This window comes from Podarcis melisellensis, assembly GCF_964234715.1.
Source record: "Podarcis melisellensis genome assembly, chromosome: 17".
NCBI classification, from domain to species: Eukaryota; Metazoa; Chordata; class Lepidosauria; order Squamata; family Lacertidae; genus Podarcis; species Podarcis melisellensis.
The window spans coordinates 16,502,610-16,525,902 of NC_138534.1; the positions used below are offsets into that span (position 1 = coordinate 16,502,610).

Below are 23,293 nucleotides of genomic sequence, written 5' to 3' on the forward strand. Positions count from 1 at the left end.
GCTGTTAAAACTATGATTCTCAAGATGGGAAGCAGCTCTCCTGAAGGTGATACTGGGATTTGCTGGTGAAGGCACAACTCGGTCCAAGGCTCTTCTCACAAGATCCTGCTTGTGAGAGTATACGCATTGGTGGCAGCCCCATGCAAGGCTTCCATGGTTAGAATTGTGCGAGGGGGCAGATCAGGACACCAACAGCTTATCCTGCACCCTCTGCCCTATCCCAGTAGCCCAGCTTACCACTGCTCACGTGTGGGACGGGGAAGGCCCGAAACACCATGCCTTCTCTCCATGTAGGGTCCTTGCATGGTTTGGAACCTTGTGAGATAAGGGTTCTAAGACCCATAGGAAGCTTATGCGATTAGAGAAAGCCCCTCGTTTCCACAACTTCTTTGCAGATGTGCGCAGGGCTATGGGGCAGGTAACAGGGATACGATTGGGGGGGCATGACTTGTAGATGTGGCTTTGAACACCTGGATAGGAGGAGCAAGTGTAAGGAGATGATGCCAAGGGGAATGTGCTCGCTCCCCTAACTGTTCCAATGACGGCTGACGCTGCTGGCAGACAAATGGAACCAATGCCTGTGCTTTCAGGCCAGTTCCGCCAGGGCTCAGGTTATGTTGCAGATCCTTGTAGCATTCATTTTAAAGCAAACTCAAACCCCCAGTTACTTCTCTCAATAAGAGGAATATAATACCTCTCTCTAGAAAAGTGTGTCAAAACTAATGCGAGAATGCGTACTCAGGTGTCTATTTGTCGGCATTCATCTGTCTGGGAGTTTGGGGAGGGGTAGTGGGGGGGCACTCGGGTGGCCCTGTGGTCTAAACCACCGAGCCTCTTGGGCTTGCTGATCAGAAGGTTGGCGGTTCAAATCCCCGCGACGAAGTGAGCTCCCGTTACCCAGTCCCAGCTGCTGCCAACCTAAATAGGTACTGCTCCAGCGGGAAGATAAACGGCGTTTCCGTGCACTGCTCTGGTTTCGCCATAAGCAGCTTAGTGATGCTGGCCACTTGACCAGGAAAAACTATCTGCGGACAAACGTTGGCTGTCTCAGCCAGTAAAGCAAGATGAGCACCAGAACCCTAGAGTCATTCACGACTGGACTTAAATGTCAGGGGTCCTTTACCTTTTTTAGGGGGGGGACACACATGATGTGATCCTTCTGGGTAGTTCATCCACCTTGGTCCCCCCACTGCACCGTGCTCTCACCTGTGGCTCTTAGAAGTTGTCGTCATACGACAGCATACTTCAACTGGTTGGCTAGACCAGGCGAGGGGAGCTGATGGGTCTCAAACCCTCAGTGAGTTAGGGACTTCCCCTGCATATGAAGACAGGCTGACAGAGGCCAACAGTGGATCCAACAGTCAAGAAGGCAGTTTCTGCACCTTCTGTAGAGGGAAGTATAGGGGCAGGTGGGGCTCATCAACCACTGGGAAGGGAGCCCATCTAGGAAAAGTAAAACTAAACCTCTGCTGCCTTCTGGCTAAATTGTATTTAGCACATACTGTACTGTATTTTTCTGTCTATAAGACACCCCCATGTATAAGATGCCCCCTACTTTTGGGGACTCAGATTGAAGAAATGGGGGGGAGATGTATCCGTGTAGAAGACACCCCCTAATTTTTGACATTATTTTTTAGGGGGGAAACCTAGTCTTATACACGGAAAAATACGGTATATACTGCAGGGACGTGAATTTGGAAGGATGACATGGTCCTCTTTAAATGATGCACTAGGTACTTAAAATTATGTGGACACTGAGAACTGAAATGAAACAGTTTGCTACAGACCATAAAACCACTAAGATACGGTACTAAATCATATCTGTACTGATCAACGCTGAACTAGTTCACCAGATAGCTATCTGGTCTCTCTCCATCCTCTATCAAATTTGTTATGTACTGAACAGCAATTTAACTCTAATCTTCTCATCTGTTGCAGACTTACTTGGAAGTAGCCCCGCTGAGCCGAGTGGGACGAAGAATGCGTATTTTAAGCCCACAATTCCAGCTTTTCTGAACTGTAAAGGGAAAGCGAAGAGGCAGAAGCTGCCATGGAATAGTCTGGAACACACTTTATCTAGGAAGGTAAGGTTTTCCAAGCTGACTGTTGCGTCAAAAGGAAACTTCTTGGAACAGGAGAGAACAAAAGGAGACTTGAAAGGTAAGTAGATCTTGGGAAGACCTGAGTGGTAAAATATTTTGAATTGTCTTAAGTACAACGAGGAAAGCCTGTGCTCGTTTTAGGAAATCAGTAGCAAGGACAGTGGTGCATATAAAATGGATGGAAGGGGTAAGCAGGAATAGTTTGGTGCAAGTGGGAAAACCACAAAGACTTGGGAATTCCTGACAGTGCGGGGATCTGGCTGGCTGAACCTCAAAATTTATTTAAATGCTTTGGGGTTCTACAAATTCTCAAGCCTGGTGACGTCAGCTGATGGGAGGGTGAGCCTGGTTGCAGGAAAATGGCTTCGCAGGCCAAACTGGACCCCCTTGTGGGGCAAGACGTGTGAACATGCTGAAGGTCCTGTAATAAGTACTGCTCCAAGTGTCCCTATTTTCCAGGGATAGTCCTGGATTTCTGAAGCCGTCCTGGTTTCTGATTTGATCCCAGAATGTCCCGCTTTTCCTTAGGACGTCCCTAATTTCATGGGAGAAATGTTGGTGGGTATGGTAGGATGTCCCTATTTTCTTTGGAGGGTATGGAGTCATGCAACCTCAGAGCCAAGGAGATAGCTAACTATACCACCTTTAGAAGACATCTGAAGGCAGCCCTGTATAGGGAAGCTTTTTTAATGTTCAGTGTTTAATTATGTTTTTATATATGTCAGAAGCTACCAAGAGTAGCTGGAGCAACCCAGTCAGATGGGCGGGGTATAAAGAATAAAATTATGATGATGATTAGGGAATAGGACGTCCCTAATTTCATTGGAGAAACGTTGGAGGGTATGGGTTATGCAACCTCTGAGCCAAGTAGATAAGTAACTATACAACCTTCCCCTTTCCTGTGTATATTACAAATGAGACCATCAAAACATGATAAAAAGTAATCTATTTAGCACCAGTGATTTTTCCTAAGTCTCATTCTGTTACTGCAACTGCAGGCCTTTTTCCACAATGGAAGGTCTTAGAGCAAACTCTTATCTTTCTAAATTTTTGCGGCTATGCTCTCCTGCTGTTAGTTATAAAAAAAGAAGAAGAAGAAGCAGTGAAAAAGCATAGTACGCATTAATATTTTAGAGTAGCAGTTACCTTTCTGGCCTGATTTTCCAGACTGCTCACAAGAAAGCAACCACCAATATAATATTTATTTTATCTATTTCATAAAAGAACCCACATCCCGGATGCTGTGTGCTGTGATAAGTAATTTAAAGTAGAACCCCAAAACACAGAAAACACAATCCAGAAATCAACAACATTATAGATCAAAGAAGTTAACTCCTCTAATCCCTAGGAAAAGTTAACATTGAGCTTATGATCTATTGCTTTAGTACAGACAGGTGTACATTAGGTATAGCTCCCCCAAGGAGCAGTTTTTCCTCTAGTGAATTGCCCCCATGGTCCAAGTTCACCTTAAGAGGAAAGCTGTATTCGATGCATGTTGCTGAGGACCATTCAACCACAAAGGAGCAACATCTGAGTGGCTGTGGTCTGGGAACTTTGAAGTTGCTCACAGTCTCCTCATATCAAGGTTGAAGGGGAAAGAATTCAGGCCTTTTCAATCTTGCACAGTTGGGAAAATGTGTTGTTGTGGCATGGCATTCCTGATAGGTTTGGCGATGGCAAAGAGCGCAAGAGAAGAAGAGGTTTAGCTGTGCGACTTGGCCTGAAACCACCTATTTGTATCCCTTAGTATGGTGTCAGATGAGCTGTGCCATGAGTTGGACAGCACAAATGTGTTGTTGTTTTAAAGAATGGGTCGGCAAACTAAGGCCTGTGGGTGGGCTGGATCAGGCCCAACTGCCTTCTAGATCCGGCCCGCAGACGGTCCAGGAATCTAGGCAGAATGTGGGCACAATGGTTTTTGAGACTCAGCCAGTGTTGGGGGTCAAAAGAGAGGCGGGCGGCTGCTCGAGCCAAGCCCCTTCTCCATCCGCCATGCACGCAGCAACCTTTTCTTCCGGGGGGGGAGGGAAAAGGAGCCACAGTTCGGATCTCCACCATGGAGCTGCTGGTGACTGACCTCAGCAAAAGCAGCTGCGGAGGTAGAGGCCCAGAGGCACCTCAGGAGCGACGCCTGCCCATGTCTGTGGCGGCGGTGCTGCCCGCCAGAGGAAGCGGGGAGCGCCTGGGTGGCTGCACTCCAAAACAGTTCTGCGCTCTGCTGGGGAGGCTGTTCGTTAGCTACACGGTGCATGGAAAGGTAAATAGCCGCCGCCTTGTCTTCTCTCACGTGGGGAAAATAAATTTTTGCTTGAGCGGCCTGACTTAGCGTGGCCAATGGCTTTTCCCTTCAATCACGCATGCGCACACACTCTCCAGGGCTGACAGGAATGGCGTGCTTACCTCAGTCCCTCACCCTGCCTTACAAGAGAAATAACGACTGTCAATGCGTAAAACACAAAGGAAGCAGCGGCGGTGTATGAGGGAACCCCCCTCCCCCAAAAAAATTACATTTGGGCAATGTTGGGCTTGGTCCCAATAAGGGTTTTTGCCAAAAATGTGGATCATATTCATGGCAACATATAGTCCGGCCCCGCACAAGGTATGAGGGACAGTGGACCGGCCCGCTGCTGAAAAAGTTTGCTGACCCATGTTTTAACACATCATCTTGACCAAGGTAAGCGGCACTGATCAAAGCTGGGACTTGAGACGTAGTCACATTTTATCATGACATTGTTTTTAAAATGTGGCCATACCAGTGTTTCTTTTAGTACAGAAAATAAAATAAAAAAGTAATTCAAAAATACTATTATTGAGATACAAATGTGACTGGGGTTGAGGGTCAGGGAGTGAGTCAAGCAAGTTACTCACATTCTGAAGGTTGGCTTCTACTGCTTTCATATGGCCAGCGATTAATTCTTTGTCTCTGTTGAAGGAAAGAAAAAAGAAAACAAGAAAACAACTCGTAACAGATACTGGCTAGCATGTTTACAGTCACAATTAATGTCACATCCATTAGCTTTGTCAACAGCCTCAAGATTTGCTGTCCTTGGATAACTCTGATGCAAGTATAAAATGCTTAGCTTAGGTAGCTATAAAGAGACTGCCACAGGCAACACTTTCTCTTCTTTTTCTTCAGCAGACTGAAGGTGAAGCATATGGTGCTTCCTGTAGAAAGCAGATTGATAAGCAAGTCTTGACAAATTTCCACTGTGGGGGCCGATAACAGCTCCACCTACGATTCCACACTGGACAACATTGGATAGGCTCCGAGTCTGTCTAGTATTTGCTAATGAGCTGCTATGGATGCTTCCACAAATTCAGAATTTAATGCTTGTGGCTGAGGATCATCTGGATCCTAGTGTACCTAGAAATGTTGAGAATAGGGTCTATCTTGGGTTTCAACAGTGTAAAGGAGTATGTCTTCAATTCCGTTAACAATCTGGTTAGCTGTTGAGTTATTCAGTTCAGTATTTACAAACCAAACAGTTCTTATAAAAGAACATGTACATGCAGATTTTTTCCCTGACTGTTACAGTTTCATCACTGTTTAGGTCAAAAGTCCCATTCTAAAAAGAATGACTTCCTTACTAAGAACACCTGCCAAAATTGGCCTTGCATTCAGGTGTGCAATGGCCAACACACGGCTTATCCTTTGAATGCTGCCACCACATTTCCTTTCTTTACGCCCTAATTAGGGAATGCAGAGGGGCAGAGTTTTGAGAGGACAGTGGTGGGTATGTGGAAAATCCCCCTGCTTGCCATATCTTCCCTGCAAAGATCTCCCTTCTCATTTTCCAGTGGAGAACGAGAAGCCTGGCTTCACATATCGTTGTGTACTGCCAAACTTCCTAGTTTTACCATACTGAGAGAAAAGCAACCAAACTCAGAATAACCTCTTTGGGCAGAATGAACTAATATATTCCTAATGTCATCTCATGCCTAGCTAGGTATGTCAAGAAAGTTGAAATTTACAAGCCATTTAGTTTATCACTTTCGTGACCGTGAGTTGTGGTGAGATTGCAATGTTAGTTTTCATTCTTTGTAATTTCGTAATAATGTTGTATTTTTAATTGCTATAACCAGTCCTTTGGCAGGTAATAAATTAACATTATTGTAGTAGTAGCAGTAATAGAATAGACTGATAAGTTTACTTTTGAAGCCTGGGAGAAAGGGGTTGAATGTCTGAAACAAATCAGCTAGGCTGATACAGTTAATGTATGTTTTGTGAGGGTTTCCATCATGACAGCTGAGAATTTATGTGGATTCTTTTATATGGGTCAATTTGATCAGAAAGCGTAAGCTGTGGTAGGTTATTTCTGCCCTTTTCGGCCCTTTGTTATACAGTGGTACCTCTAGATGTGAACGGGATCTGTTCCGGAGCCCCGTTCGCATCTAGAAGCAAACATAACCTGCGATGGCATGTCTGCACACACACGCGTCGCTTTTCGCCACTTCTGCGCATGCGCATGGCATCATTTTGAGCATCTGCACAAGTGCCAAAACCTGGAAGTAACACGCTCCGTTACTTCTGGGTTGCCATGGAGCGCAACTTGAACACGCTCATCCCAAAGCACATTCAAGTTGAGGTATGACTGTAGTCCAATGATATGTCTGTAGGATTTTCAGAGTGAACTTTGCGATTTGTTAGGTCAGGGCAGTTCAAACTTTTCATACCAAGTGGGCCACAAGAGTACTTCGCCACGGAACCTGTGGGCCACACACTGCCTCGTTGCATGCAGGAGGGGAACAAAGCCAACCTTTGACCCCAACCCCAGCCTTGCGCTGCCTTCCCAAAGCCAGCTAAGCGAAGTGTCGGACTTTGGGAAGGAGGCACAAGGCTCTGGCAGGGTCCTAGAGCCCTCCCCCTGCCTCCTTCCCAAAGTTGGGAAATAACTAACTAGGCTTTGGGAAGGAGGAGGGAAGGACTCTAGAACATGGCTGGAGCCCTCACGCCTCCTTCCCAAAGACCAGCACCTCATTTAGCCACAGAGGCGAAGCTAGCTGCTCCGGCACCCAGCACGGCCTGTGGGGGCAGGGCTGGCCGCCGGTGGGGGTGCGCTACCAGCGGGGCGCATCCCATGGGGGTACGGCAGTGGCAAGTGTCCTGGGGGGGTGTCACCTGTGGTGATGTCACCCCCCCTCAGGGATGACACCCAGGGCAGACCGCCCCCACCTTTCTTCGCCTCTGCTTTGTCGGCTTTGGGAATGCAACATCCTCAAAGGCTGAATTGATGGGTCAAATGTTGCCGAAGGCTGCTGAAAAAAGGCATTGAGGGCTGCCTGTGGGTTTTGAGATGTGTGTTTGACCACCCTGAGTTAGAGGGTTCTGACTGAAGACAATAAATGCACAGCACTGCCTGCAGGGGGAAGACTGTGAGGTGACACAGAGGAACTGTCACTGAGGTGACAGAAGAAGAGGCTCAGAAGAGGCTGAGGTTGAGCCTGGACCCGACAGAAGTAGCGTCAGATGCTAAAGGAAGCAGGCGGAAGTCGGAGTAGAGCTGAGGGTTGGGAGATCCTTGTGGCGGCGGGTGGCTGTTTAAGAAGAAGCCAAGACATCAGAGCTAAAATGGAGGAAGGATGGTCCTGAGAAGATCTGAAGGGAGAGAGAAACCCAGATTTGCCAGCGCACAGGTCTTTGCAAACGGCAACCATCAGCCGACACAAAGCATGGCCAATGATGGTGCTTGTGTGTTGCCACAGAGTTTTACAGACCAACATGTGCAAGTATTCTGATCTTCATTCTTGCAGATGCAATATACGCCTCGCTCTAGTCTGCCACGTATTGCCCTACGCCGGCTTTTCATATCAAGCCCTTTGATCTTTCGCCAGGACCGCTTGCTGAATTCAAGTCTGCTAGCCTGAAATGGTGGCTCGAGCGCTGTGCAACGGGAAAGAGAGGAGGGGCAGCACCGCTTGTCCTAAAATCACACCCATCCTTGGGCTCCGCAATGATTGAAATGGACCATTAGTATGTTGAACTAACTTTTCTTCCTTCAAGAGGATCTTTTACTAAATTTCAAAGACAGGCAGCTGTACTTTTGTTTTCCAGCGCTGCATTATCCAAGGCTAAAACCCTTTGCATGAAAGTAGGAATTGATCTTTTGTCTGTTTCAAGTGATCTCCCCAAGGCCCCAGTGCTCACTTGGCTGCCATGCGGAGGGCACTCTCTGCATCGCGTATGCTCTCCTCCAGCCGACGCTTGTCCTGCTCCAGCTGGGTAAGATGTCTATTGAGCTGACGCAGAGATTGATCTTTTCTTCTCAGCTCCATCTTTGCCTCGGAGAGACTCTGGGAGCAGACAGAAAGCAGAGTTACTTGTCAGCTCCGATAATTAACTTCAATTTATGCCATAGGCTATTAAACAAAGAGGAATACAGACTGACTGTGAAATAGATTGAGGCTATTTTCTAATAAAAATAGTATCTATTTACCCTTCCTTACAACATCCAGCGCGTTGAAAAAATTAACTGCATTACGGCAGCACACAAGAACACTCCCACCTGCCACAATCGCAGATACTACAGGTGCTGTATAGATTGTTTTTAAGTTATTTTATGCTTTCATTACAGTATTTCGGATGAAGGGTTACCCGTGCAATTTAAAGTATATTTTAAAAAGAGAAACCCCAAAGCATCTCAATTTATGGAAGCGTTTTAATGGAAAACTGCTACTCAGGAGGGAAAGGAATAGAAATATAGATGAAACAGATGGCATAAATATACATAGGAGCCAAGAGGTCGAGGGGCCTTCAGCCCCCCAATAAAATATTTGAGGGCCCACCTCCCAGTTGATGGGCATTGCCATTCAAATGGTGTGAGTGCGCTGCATCATGTGATCAATCATAAGGGGCGGGGCTTACCACCCCCAATATTTTATTCAAGTTGGCCATCCTGTAGATCTCTCTCTCTCTCTCTCTCTCTCTCTCTCTCTCTCTCTCTCTCACACACACACACACACACACACACACAATATATATATATAGAGAGAGAGAGAACCACCCATTCTATAGTCCCTTAATTTGTTACAATACCATTCTGACAATTACAGTGGTACCTCAGGTTACATACGCTTCAGGTTACAGACTCCACTAACCCAGAAATAGTGCTTCAGGTTAAGAACTTTGCTTCAGAATGAGAACAGAAATTGTGCTCTAGCGGCGCAGCGGCAGCAGGAGGCCCCATTAGCTAAAGTGGTGCTTCAGGTTAAGAACAGTTTCAGGTTACGAACAGACTTCCGGAATGAATTAAGTACTTAACCCGAGGTAAAGGTAAAGGTACCCCTGCCCGTACGGGCCAGTCTTGACAGACTCTGGGGTTGTGCGCCCATCTCACTCAAGAGGCCAGGGGCCAGCGCTGTCCGGAGACACTTCCGGGTCACGTGGCCAGCGTGACAAAGCTGCATCTGGCGAGCCAGAGCCGCACACGGAAACGCCGTTTACCTTCCCGCTGGTAAGCAGTCCCTATTTATCTACTTGCACCCGGAGGTGCTTTCGAACTGCTAGGTTGGCAGGCGCTGGGACCAAGCAGCGGGAGCGCACCCCGCCGCAGGGATTCGAACCGCCGACCTTTTGATCGGCAAGTCCTAGGCACTGAGGCTTTAACCCACAGCGCCACCTGCGTCCCCTCGAGGTACCACTGTATAAAACACAAACATTCCGTAAGTGAGTCGTATGGCTTTTCTGATTTGCACATTTTACTGCAGCTTCCATCTCTTGAAGGCTTCCCCAGGATCTACTCTCTAACATAAAATGCTTCAAGTAGAAAATTAGTTTAGATTGATACATTCATGCACGCAATTCCCCAAAGGACGAACAATTAGACAACTTGCATGCAAACTACAATCAAGGCCTTTATTCTGTTTGCTGTAAGGTAATGTTTTCAAAGGATTCTGGATTTGCTAAGCCCAATTTTCAATTCACAGCTCAAGCTCTTCTTTTAATCTAACCTTCCCTATTGTTGAAAGATATTACAATTTGTGGAGCCTAGAGATATGCCAGGGCTATATTAGATTTTTCGTAGTCTCTGCATTTTGTTTATTCTTGTCTGTATTTAAGGTTTCTTACACAAAAATCTAATTCCAAAAATACGCCTTTTTATAAGAGTTTACCTTTCGGCTGTAATGCTTATTGCAAAAGGACTTAGCTGTACTGTAGCAGGACTAAATTCCTATATGCTACTTTGACAAATTAAAAAGTTATAACCTTCAAAATGGAGCCAGGAATTTTAAAATATCTGCATAATGCTTTACATCTATTCTTAACATCTTCCATCTGAGGATTTGAAAGATCAAGCAGTAGAAGAATTTGGGGTATTGATTTCCAAGAAGGCTGAGCAGGCAAACTTAGCCTATGTCAATGGAAACTCAACTGTGGAACGGAAGCCCAAAGGACCTCTGCAGGGCAACCTCAGATTATATCAAACACCTGGGAAGCAGAGGGCCACTTCTAAGATTGCTTTTGAAAGACGTGGGCACACACCTTGGGAGGATTCTGCAAATTCATGAAAACAATAACCATCGCATACATATTGGAAATGAGGCTCGTGAACCCAAGAATAGTTCTGAGATTATTTCTCTACAGGTACCATTGCTCTGAAATGGTTGTACATAGGATGATTGACAAGAGGGCCTCAAAGATCTTCAGATACAGATGTTCCTCTTGGGAGTGACTCAGAGAATGAATGCCGAGAAGAAATAAGAAATTGGGGTGGGGAGTCCAGTTCCTATTACAGTGGTAACGCCGGGTTACATACGCTTCAGGTCACATATGCTTCAGGTTACAGACTCCACTAACCCAGAAATAGTACCTCGGGTTAAGAACTTTGCTTCAGGATGAGAACAGAAATCGTGCTCCGGTGGTGTGATGGCAGCAGGAGGCCACCTTAGCTAAAGTGGTGCTTCAGGTTAAGAACAGTTTCAGGTTAAGAACGGACCTCCGGAACGAATTAAGTACTTAACCCAAGGTACCACTGTACTGCATTTTAACTAGTATTTAAATGCAAAATGTACATTTAAAGTCTGCAAGACAGTGAAAATACAGCTGAAGGAGAAAATATGGTTATCTTGTAACAACAGTTTTCTAGGATGAATGTGCCTATTGCCACATATACTTTCTTTATCACATGGGCATACTACATCCACGCAAAATTCAGTTAATCGAATTTAGAAGGGTTGGTGGGAGGGAGATTGCATTACTCAAGAATTTCCCCTTTCCCTTTTTTTTTTTTTAAAAAAAAAATCATATACAAGATAAATCCATTGCTTCAAAAGCCTTTTTGATACTGCAGGAAGAATAAATTGTCCTTTTTTTTTTCTTTTTTAAGAAAAACAAACAGCACCAAATATTTCTCTGACAGAAATATGAGACTACAAAACAAGACACATTCTGTACATTATAAATCTGAACTTAACTCTATTTTATTCTTATACAGAATATGCTATTCCTTGCATGCAGGTCTTTTGCCTTCCTACACCCAAGTGCAGGGCAATGGGGGGGGGGACTTCAGAGTTTAACTTTAGACCATCACTCCCTTAATGTCTTTTTAATGTTGAGATTCCACACTGAGAAGAGTCATGGCCGACTCTGGGGTTGTGGCGCTCATCTCGCTTTATTGGCCAAAGGAGCCGGCATACAGCTTCCGCGTCATGTGGCCATCATGACTAAGCCGCTTCTGTCAAAACAGAGCAGCGCACGGAAACGCCGTTTACCTTCCCGCCGGAGCGATACCTATTTATCTACTTGCACTTGGACGTGCTTTTGAACTGCTAGGTTGGCAGGAGCAGGGACCGAGCAACGGGAGCTCACCCCGTCGCGGGGATTCGACAGAACATTTGATCGGCAAGTCCTAGGCTCTGTGGTTTAACCCACAGTGCCACCCGTGTCACTCGTTGTTGGTGGATAGCAGTAGACTAAAAACCTCCTTCTGCCTGCAGAAGATAGACACAGGCTTCTCTAGACTGCAACTTTTTTTTTAAAATGATAATAATTATTATTACTTCAGCCAGGCTTCGGAGTTGCTTGCCAATAATAAAAACATGTAATATACAGAACTGCACCACAGGGTGCAATCCATTTGAGATTAAATAGGTTTTAAACCAACCTGTTTAAGTGGGCTTCATGTGTGCTTTAAATGTTCTGACATCGCACTCAGTAAGCAAGGCAAAGAAGGTGCTACTTCCATTTAGCATCACAGTGTGAACTATATGTGATATTGGCACACAGGCAAACACAATGAATTAATGAGTGCAGCTAAGTCATCGTTTCAAGCATTCAGTTTGCAGGCAACAGGGCGCAACTTTATACGCTGGGAAAATAAAAAGAGGCTAGACCATCTCTCTTCTTCCACTTTTCCTAACAAAATGATTTAACCGCTTTTCCACCTAGAAACACTTACTCAACGGAATTAAAACTACACCAAGTTATTTCCTATTTACTGCTAAAAAACAAGCTGGCCATTACATCCTATCTGGCAAGCTCTGTTGGTTACTTGCCCTCCCAACATGAACTGCAAACCACGATCAAACTGTGGTTTGCAATTCTGGTTTGGAGAACAAGCACAAACCATAGGGAACGCGTGAGCCTTAGTCTCACTCATGCAACACCAAACCATGGTTTAGTATGTCATGAAAACCAGTTCAGAAGGGTTTGCATTTCTGAAGAGCTCCTGAAGTAACCATCAAAATGATTCCTTACTACCATTGCACCCAATTTTTACAATAAAAAAATTCCACCTTTCTTTTTTTGCCTTGGATAAAACCACAGCAGGTGGAATTTTAGCAAATTTTTGAGGTTCTGGGGGCTCCCGTTTCTTTTTTTAAGGATGCTAAATCTGCTTTGAATCCCTCCCACCAAGTTGTTCAAAGACATTAGAGGGGAAACCTGAAAGCAACAAAAGTTTACGTGACCTGGAGAGGTGAAGAATAATTTGCAGGCATCAACTGATGACTATCCAGGACACTTTCAGGAGAAAGTCTCACCTCTGCTTTTTAAACCTGGCCTTTGCAGGTTAAAGATAAACCTCCAAAATGGTTGGAATCACTAAACCTCCAAAATGGTTGGAATCACTTAACCTCAAAAACGGTTGAGCCATAGTCCGGAGTGCTTTAAAATAATATATTTTCGGTTGCTAAGCCTTCCCCCTTTGCTGCCCCCCCCACTCCCCATTTCTTCAGATTGATCTAATTAAAACCCCCGATAAACTTTATGGGCTCTAATATTTCCAGCCGAACGACGGAAACCAAGAGGGTGTGCCTCAAGGCAACAAGGCTGCCATGATAAGCAGCGGGCTAGCCACTAATTTCTCAACCAGGGTAGAGATTGTGAAAAGCGCGATGTTCTGATATCCAAGAAACTGTTCAGGGGAGAATAGGATAAATCAAGTTTAATAACTCTGGTCCTAATTGTTCCCCCAATGCTCAACTCTAATTACTTGGAGAACTCTCCTGACTGTCACCTGATATTAAGTTGTTGGAGGCTGAGTGTGGAACGGCGAGATAATCAATAAACATTTAGAGGGGAGAAGAATGAAGATTCCCCGTTAAGCAGTGGGAAGCGGCGGCACCCAAAGCCCTTCTGCTCATGAGAAAGCCTATGGGAGACGCGCCGTGATTGCAAAGCAATAATCCAAAGCCCTGTTTTCGGGCCTGGAGGCAGGAGTACGTCTGAGGGAAAAAGGTTAACACGGTCACCCTAATTACAGCCCACTTTCACATGCTTCATATATAAGCGAAGACAAGCCAATTAGGTAGAGAGGAAGATAAGAGAAGTTTTATTTGTATACTAATTAAACCCCTGATGAAATTAAAGGAAAAACATACAGCTCTGTAATTGTGTCTGAGAAAGGTCACTTCAGGTTCAGTTATCAGAAAAGCACAGCCTTGAGATATTTCATTTAATCCACAATACAGCCCTTTCTCTTCTTTTTTTTGCTCCCTGGGCCTTAATATTTACAGAAATAGGAAAATTTCAAAGCCCGATAGCGCATTTATCTTGGAAGCGTTGTCGTAGACAAATTTGAACCGCTGGAAAGTTGAAGCTGGATAAAAGAGAGCAGGACAACAAAAACACAAAACGCCCACCTACTGCCGGCCTACAGCATTGTGCAGACGCAGAGAGTGTTTGTTTGGAAATGCAAAGAGCCTTAAGACACATTATATTTAACACATTATATTGTTAAAGACAAAATAGCCAAGCATATAAATGAGCAAGTCTTGCTGAACCAGAGCCAGGTTCAAAGTGCGTTTCAATGCCACCCCAGCTCAGCTTCAGATAACTTTAGCCACATTTCGCTTTCGCTGTATTAGCTGGCAAAATGTTTTAAAATTAAAATAATATTAATATCAAACTTGGCAATAATGCAATGCTATCCTGCACTCCAATTATCCCTTGGAAGTGAGAGACAAGCTTAGGGAGGAAGAGCTGGGAGGTGCATTTTTTTATAAAGGAGATTTCACAAACAGAATTTCTTCTGAATTTTTTTTGCAAAAACTCACTTCCCACTACAGTTATAACAAGATCCTGTTTACAGTGAATTTGTCCCAGGAGTCAGGTGACTCATGACGTGAATATTAAATGAGAATACTAAGCAAGAATCCTGCCTATAGAGAAAACTGACTTTATTACCACAGTGGAAGCTTTTGTTCTAGAATACGGACTCAAGCCCTGGATTCACCTTTTCCTGCTAAGCCATCTTTAAATTCAGTCCTCCTGGGGCAACCAAAGGCTATCTTTTCGTGATGGAATTTAATCGATGTGCCCCCAAAATTGGAACTCTTAACATTTGAAAATTGACAGGTCGTCTTCTGTCATATGACGTAGAAACATCATGAGGTACCTCCATACATTACAGTGTTGTCAGAGATCTGTCAGAAATAACATGTGCAAGTTCTCTAAAGTTGGTGTTTTTATTTTTACTTTTAAAAATAAATTTGGCTTGCCAACGTTCTATAGAAGACAGGAGATAGCAGACAATAGTGAAAATGTTTTTTTTAAAAAATACGATCACCCATTGCAATGATCATACACTGCAATATCATTTTAAAATCGTATCAAACATATTTTAATACTTATAAACACCTTAACAAAGAAATCTACGGGCGTGGGGCAATTAAATCTAAAGTAAACCACCAGCATACCTGACCTGAAAATATTAAACAAATATAATCTGGCTAATCACTGATAATAACACAGATATTACATATATGGAAATACTTTATAGAAACACTATTTCATGCTATATCTATCTATCTATCTATCTATCTATCTATCTATCTATCTATCTATCTGATTTTAACCAATTTAACTTTGAAAGCTAAACTAAAAGTTCAGAATATTGAAATATTATGCATATTTAGAATATTGCGTTGCGAAGAAGAGGAGTGGATTTGATATGCCGCTTTATCACTACCTGAAGGAGTCTCAAAGCAGCTAACATTCTTCTTTCCCTACCTCTGTGGGGGAGTGGGGCTGAGAGACTTCAGAGAAGTGTGACTAGCCCAAGGTCACCCAGCAGCTGAATGTGGAGGAGCAGGGAATCAAACCCGGTATACCAGATTACGAATCTACCGCTCTTAACCACTACACCACACTGGCGTAGAGGTGCACAAGTCATATAATGAAAGCAACATGGCTTGCAAGCAGAGAACTGCAAGAGGAAGAGGACCTTCCAAGTACCTCTCTTCCACCCGTAGCTTCCTAGACCCTCATGTGTTTCGGTAAGGTTGCAGGACTCTCCTGAAAAGGATGGGCTAGGGCAAGCATGTCCAACCGGTCAATCGCGGGGTGTCCTTGGTCAATCACGTGATCCTGATTGATCCCCCCCCACAAAAAAAGCTCAACAACATCTTCCTCCTCCACAAAAAAGCTCAACAACTTTCGTCTATCCAATGGGTAGATCACTGCCAGTTTTTTTTATATAGCGGGAGTAGATCGCAGTCTCTTGGGAGTTGGACGTGCCTGGGCTAGGGCATGGAAGAATGCTGGGGAAGGTAAGATCTGGCAAAATCAGGCATCCAGGATAACTTCACGTGATTTTGAAGGATTCCACTCTTTCTGCTGCAGCCCCCCACTCTCACACTGCACTGTTCAGAAGAACGACCCAGCCCTCCAGAGAAGCTTTTCGGAGTCACAGGAACATGGACAGGAAAATCCTGTTCTGCAAACTTCGTTTGACTTGTGGTTCTCAGGATCCAAGCCAACAGGTAAAAAGGAACATCACGATGTATGAAGCCGTGAACCCGCCAATAAGGTCTGGATCTACTGTTTTGGAGACACAGTAGTAGCATGCTCAGATTTTGTAAACACCGTGATTAATGCAGACACGAGATTTATCTGTCATAATGTGCCGTGGAAGGTTGGGCAAAGAGTAGCGGAAAGGAGGAAATGAAGTGTGCAGTCCTACAAGGTCCTCCCTTTAACCATGGTAGTCTGTTTAAGTGAGCAAGGGCAAACAGATTTAGTGCAGAGTTCATACTACTAAGATATCCAATCTCATTTCTATTTGAGCGGCTATTTTGGTATGAATTCTATGGAAAGAAAGAAAAAGATGAAAGCTTTGCACAAAAGGAAAAGGAGATCATGGGAAAAGTTGGTTAAGGTTAATAAAGACGCCCACAGGGCAAGTCCTATAAGCGTAATTCTCTAGTTTAAAATACCAACAAAAACTGCTAGGTATAAGGGACTTGGATATCAGAAGGTATCAGAAGCCAGAGAAAAGTCCCATGCATTGATATTCAAGCTGCTCAGAAAAAATAGGGTTTAGAACATTAAGAAAAAAATTCCGCACAACTTTATAGGCCTATCGATTCCCTCTGCACATCTCAAGGTAATATAGTTACTTTGTAGTTGATTCAATGCTCTAACAAAGATCTCTCAGGAAACTGGATTTAACAAGAGCCTTCTTGTATTTTTGAACAAAATCTTAAAGGTACATAAAAGCTTTAAACTAACCGGGATAAGTGGTCTGCGTGCACGTCTGTTTAACACCTTTGCATTTAACTCGTGAAATAATCCCATTCCCCAACCCCCTCAAACGTACAAGTCAATAAATCTTTCCCACTGCAGTCTAAATTCCAAGGTCATGGAAAGAAGTGTTTATTAGTATAATTACAAAAAAAGCAATAATACCATTAAGCCTTCCGCGGCAGATTTAAGAAGAAGAAGAAAAACAACCCATTAGAAGCAGAAAATAAATAATAATAATAAAGGGTTTGGTAGGGACATTCCCTCAACTAAGCTACAGAAGGCAAACCAAACATCAATTTTCATTAGTTGTTGTTATTTTTGTTGTTGTTGTTTGTAAATATATCTCCTTATTTAACCATCCTAAGGGCAGGCGCTGTTGCAAATTAAGGCCAGAACAATGGTTGCATTTGCAGGTAGTGCTAAGTCAGGAGTCGGCAAACTAAGGGCTGCAGGCTGGATCAGGCCCAATTGCCTTCAGGATCCGGCCCGCGGACTGTCCGTGGATCGGCGTGGGGATTCTGCTCTTTTGGGCTGCACCATTTCCCCCCTGCGCCATTCCATTCCCCCCTCCCTCTCTCTCTCACACACACACACCGCGGCGGCGTCTCCTCCCTCCCTCCTCCTGGCTTCTCCCCGCCCTGCCTAGAGGAGGAAGGGGACTGGGCTGAGCGCCATTTTAAGCAGCCCCTCTCCAGAGCCAGCCCTTTCGCGCCGCCCATCTTCCCTCCTCCGTTGCCACCCTGGTGCTCCTGGGGCTCAGAGAGCGCAGTGAACGAGCTCCCTTTGTCTACCCACGAGAAGCAAAAGCAGCAGCGGTGGTGGTGGCAGCCCAAGGGAAGGGAAGCACAGTGACTGGGGGTGGGACTACTTCCCCCTTGCCTCTTCTTCCAGTTCCACCCAGTGCCTCTTCTCCGGCCCGCCACAAGGCCTGAGGAACAGTGGACTGGCCCGCCGCTTAAAAAAATTTCTGACCTCTGTGCTAAGCCAAATCATGGCCTAGGACCAACATGGCTGTTCCCAGGGAGATCACAGCTGCTTTGCTCCTACCAGGTCCTTTTAGTTCAGCACAACATGACAGCTAAACCAAGGTTTGGCTTAACGAAACCTTCTGAACTGGAGATTGTGGTCTCTACTCCTCAACCATGATCTGCACTCAAAGATTCGTACTCAAGGATACCGAGTGCACCAATCTAGCCCAGTTTTCTGGCGGAATATGCTCTCCATAGTCTCCAGCAGCCATCTTTCCTACTGTCCAAAAACTACTGTGATGGCCTGGGACTTGGGCTTGGAGTCGGAGCCAGAGGAGTCTCAGTCCGCATTGGATCCTTTGCCTCAGGCTGCAGCTGGACCAAGTCTGGGGCCTGATTCTGAAGAGCCCCAGTCTGCACAGGTTCCCCTGCAACAAGCACCAGCTGGGCCGAGTCAGGGGCCTGAGCCTACCCTGGCTCCAGATGCGGGGATTACCTCGTTGCCTTCAACTGGGCCATCACTTATAGCTGCTCCACTGCTGGTGAGGTCAGGGGAGGCTGAGGCAGCCCCTGGGTCTAGTAACCCACTGACGTCTCCTGAGCTGCAGAGACTAAGGTCTGAGAAAAGGAGATACCTGAGTACTTGCAGGAAGAGTGCTTGCCTTCGGGCGAAACAGGGAGATGAGTCACCAGGGAATCAGGACTGGACATTACCCCGACAGAGATAAAAGGCTGCTGGACCCCGCCCCAGGTTGCGGGAGCAACGTTGCTGTTTGCCAGAACCTGCCGGTGATCCTGTGCCTGACCTTGCCTGGTTTGCTGCCTTTGTGTCCTGCCTTGGCCCTGTCGGACTGACTCCTCGCAGAACCCTTGGCTTCGGGACCAGACCTGGACCACGTTACTCGGGTTACCCCCAGGCCCAGCACAACGACCCCCTTCTATGAAACTGATACATAAATAAAGAATCTTTAAAAGGGTATCTACGAAAATCTCTTATCCTGGCATCAAATAGGGACCGGTACTCTTATATTTAGGGATGCGGGTGACTTGCCGATCGCATGGTCGGCGGTTCGAATCCCTGCGGCGGGCTGCCAACCTAGCAGTTCGAAAGCACCCCCAGGTGCAAGTAGATAAATAGGGACCGCTTACCAGCGGGAAGGTAAACGGCATTCTGTGTGCTGCGCTGGCTCGCCAGATGCAGCTTCGTCACGCTGGCCACGTGACCCGAAAGTGTCTACGGACAGCGCTGGCTCCCGGCCTATAGAGTGAGATGAGCGCACAACCCTAGAGTCTGGCAAGACTGGCCCGTATGGGCAGGGGTACCTTTACCTTTACCTTTACTCTTATATTTGTTAGCCAGTTTCTGGAACCCCTGAGAAATTAAAGCTAAAATCTTTGCCATGGCATTTTTGGGGGTGACTCCAGGTTGTGGAATGGCCTTTGAGGTGTATGTTTTTCAATGACAATAGTACCTTGGTTCTCAAACGAAATCCATTCCGGAAGCCCGTTCGGCTTCCAAACAACTGAGGTGCGGCTTCCTATTGGTTGCAAGAGCTTCTCGAAGTCGGCGGAAGCGGCGTTGCACGTTCAAGTTCCGAAAAGCATTTGAAAACAGAAGCATTTACTTCCAGGTTTTCAGCATTTGAGAACCGAAACGTACAACAATGGAGGAGTTTGGGAACCGAGGTTCCACTGTACATGTTTTAAATATGATAATTTGGTGCCCCGCCCTGGGACCATTTGGTGAAAGGCAGAGTATAAGTAGAAAGAAAGAAACAATAAATGAAATCTCTGCAAACGTTTGGAGAAGGAATACCAGAACCTTTGATTGACTAATGAAAAAAGAAAAGAATTACGAGCTATAATTGAAATCTAATCTGTGTATTTAACATACCATTTGATATTTGTTTACATGAAGCAGACGACATTGTAAAATACATACGGTTATATTGCACACTGTCTCATGTGCCCTTGAGCTAAAAATAAAGTACTTATGGATTTGCACACAATGTACAGTGGTACCTCAGGTTAAGTACTTAATTTGTTCCAGAGGTCCGTTCTTAACCTGAAACTGTTCTTAACCTGAAGCACCACTTCAGCTAATGGGGCCTCCTGCTGCCGCCATGCCGCTGGAGCACAATTTCTGTTCTCATCCTGAAGCAAAGTTCTTAACCCGAGGTAATATTTCTGGGTTAGCGGAGTCTTTAACCTGAAGCGTATGTAACCTGAAGCATATGCAACCTGAGGTACCACTGTACTGCACTCCTCTAAAAAATTAAGAAGGAAAATGAGAGGACTAAGAGAACTTTCTACATTTTTAAAATTGATCCAAGACCAGAATCCAACTTTCCGGCATGCTATGAGGATAATACATTCCAACAAGTCATCGTGCACATGGCTTCACAGGCATATTCCCAGCAGTCATTCCTGGGATATCAATTATGTCAAAAGCGTCCCTGAGATGCAACTTTGTGTAAGGTGTTCCAATTGAGAAAGAAGAGCAATACTTTTCTAGAATTGTTGCGCAGCAGGAAGCAAACAGGGTTGTGGCTCGTGGGTTAGTGACTGTCCCAGGTTTTTCAAATCAAAATTCTAAAGAGTTAGCCCAGGCGCTATCAACACATAAAAGGATGCATCTTTCTCCATTCTCTTGTAGATATGCAAAAAAGATAATTATCAGAAAAGTTTGTTAAAAGGCATTGTCATGTTGCATGTGAACTAATAGTTTTTCTATGAATGAAAAAAATCAAAGTGTTTCAGGAATTATTGTGTTACTGAAGGAAGCGCAGGTGTAAATTCCAGTTTAAAATCCAGCCTCTATAAATTATTTAGTCGCTGAGAATATACATTATACAAAACTTTTTAAACAACTAAAGCCTTTAAGTAATTAATGAATTATGAAATTTAGTCTCCAAACAATTCAGAAGGGATCTCTCTCTCTCTAGCTTGCTTTAACATGATAAATTTGATTAACAGTTTACTATTAACTTGTACACTAATGAATAATCAGCTACATTATGTTCTTTAATGAACAACAGCTTTTAATTTAATAGATACAGTGCTTAGAATTGCTCCTTCTTGCCAAAGTGACAACACAATTGCTGGCAAACATCACCATCTCTTTGAGTATTCTAAATCTAGCCGGTTTCTCTGGGGGGGAAAGAAAAGGAAACACTCGTGGGAGTCGATGAATGAAGAGCTTCAGATTCATTTTCTGAATTTACACCAAACATATTCACAGTTATTCTACTTGAGTATTAGCCTTTCCATCAAACCTCTTTGAAAGCATACCAAAAAAATATGTTATCACATTAGAACACAATAATCGGCATTATCGCACCTGCCAAGTCTCAAACGCCCTTGGTGACAGATTGAGTACAGTGGTGCCCCGCTAGACGAATGCCTCGCAAGACGAAAAACCCGCAAGACGAAAGGGTTTTTCGGTTTTTGCGACGCTTCGCTAGACGATTTTCCCTATGGGCTTGCATCGCAAGACGAAAGCCCATAGGGAAATCTCGGGGACCTTTTTTTAAATGCTGGCGGTGGGGAGCAAAGCCTTCCCCCCCCTCCGGACTTCAGAAGAGGTCCAGGAAGGCCGGCGGGGGCGAAAGGCTTTGCTCCCCACCGCCAGCATTTTAAAAGCGGTCCGGGATAGCAGGGAAGCGCTTCCCGCTATCCCGGACGGCTTTTGAAGGCAGGCAGGGGGGGCAAAGACTTTTGCCCCCCTGCCTGCCTAACCGGGGGCTTTTAAATCGCCCCGGGACTGTCCGGGGCGATTTAAAAGCCCCCGGACGGCTTTTGAAGCCTCCCCCCGCCGCCCGGCTTCGGGGCATCATCCCGATGCCGGGCGGTGGGGCAGGAACGCCTCCCCCAGCCGCCCGGCTTCGGGGCATCGTCCCGATGCCGGGCGGTGGGGCAGGAACGCCTCCCCCAGCCGCCCGGCATCGGAACGATGTCCCGAAGCCGGGCGGCCGGGCGGGAAAGCCTCCCCCCCCGCCCGGCTTCGGGGCATCATCCCGATGCCGGGCGGTGGGGCAGGAACGCCTCCCCCAGCCGCCCGGCTTCGGGGCATCGTCCCGATGCCGGGCGGTGGGGCAGGAAAGCCTCCCCCAGCCGCCCGGCTTCGGGGCATCGTCCCGATGCCGGGCGGTGGGGCAGGAAAGCCTCCCCCAGCCGCCCGGCTTCGGGGCATCGTCCCGATGCCGGGCGGTGGGGCAGGAACGCCTCCCCCAGCCGCCCGGCATCGGAACGATGTCCCGAAGCCGGGCGGCCGGGCGGGAAAGCCTCCCCCCCCCCGCCCGGCTTCGGGGCATCATCCCGATGCCGGGCGGTGGGGCAGGAACGCCTCCCCCAGCCGCCCGGCATCGGGGCATCGTCCCGATGCCGGGCGGTGGGGCAGGAAAGCCTCCCCCAGCCGCCCGGCATCGGAACGATGTCCCGAAGCCGGGCGGCCGGGCGGGAAAGCCTCCCCCCCCCCGCCCGGCTTCGGGGCATCGTCCCGATGCCGGGCGGTGGGGCAGGAACGCCTCCCCCAGCCGCCCGGCTTCGGGGCATCGTCCCGATGCCGGGCGGTGGGGCAGGAACGCCTCCCCCAGCCGCCCGGCTTCGGGGCATCGTCCCGATGCCGGGCGGTGGGGCAGGAAAGCCTCCCCCAGCCGCCCGGCTTGGGGCATCGTCCCGATGCCAGGCGGTGGGGCAGGAACGCCTCCCCCAGCCGCCCGGCTTCGGGGCATCGTCCCGATGCCGGGCGGTGGGGCAGGAAAGCCTCCCCCAGCCGCCCGGCTTCGGGGCATCGTCCCGATGCCGGGCGGTGGGGCAGGAACGCCTCCCCCAGCCGCCCGGCTTCGGGGCATCGTCCCGATGCCGGGCGGTGGGGCAGGAACGCCTCCCCCAGCCGCCCGGCATCGGAACGATGTCCCGAAGCCGGGCGGCCGGGCGGGAACGCCTCCCCCAGCCGCCCGGCATCGGAACGATGTCCCGAAGCCGGGCGGCCGGGCGGGAAAGCCTTTGTCCCCCCTGCCTGCCTTCCCAGGGGCTTTTAAATCGCCCCGGACAGCGGAGAAGTCCTCCGCTGTCCCGGGCGATTTTAAAATGCCGCCCGCCAGAAGAGGTCGGGGGAAGGCTTTTTCCATAGGAACGCATTAATTGATTTTCAATGCATTCCTATGGAAAACCGTGCATCGCAAGACGAAAAACTCGCAAGACGAAGAGACTTGCGGAACGAATTAATTTCGTCTTGCGAGGCACCACTGTATTCTTAA

General features: G+C 46.8%; 1 protein-coding gene across 3 annotated transcripts in view; it reads right to left on the reverse strand.

Moving 5' to 3' along the window:
- The window catches only part of CCDC171 (coiled-coil domain containing 171), a 217,647-nt gene that overhangs the window by 81,950 nt on the left and 112,404 nt on the right, over positions 1 to 23,293 (reverse strand). For all 3 annotated transcript variants that reach the window (XM_081893784.1, XM_081893785.1, XM_081893783.1), the window contains 2 exons: positions 8,248 to 8,393; positions 4,971 to 5,025 (listed from right to left, as the gene is read on the reverse strand). In XM_081893784.1, coding sequence (XP_081749910.1) covers positions 4,971 to 5,025; positions 8,248 to 8,393 — 201 coding nt within the window. The remainder of the gene's footprint in view (positions 1 to 4,970; positions 5,026 to 8,247; positions 8,394 to 23,293) is intronic.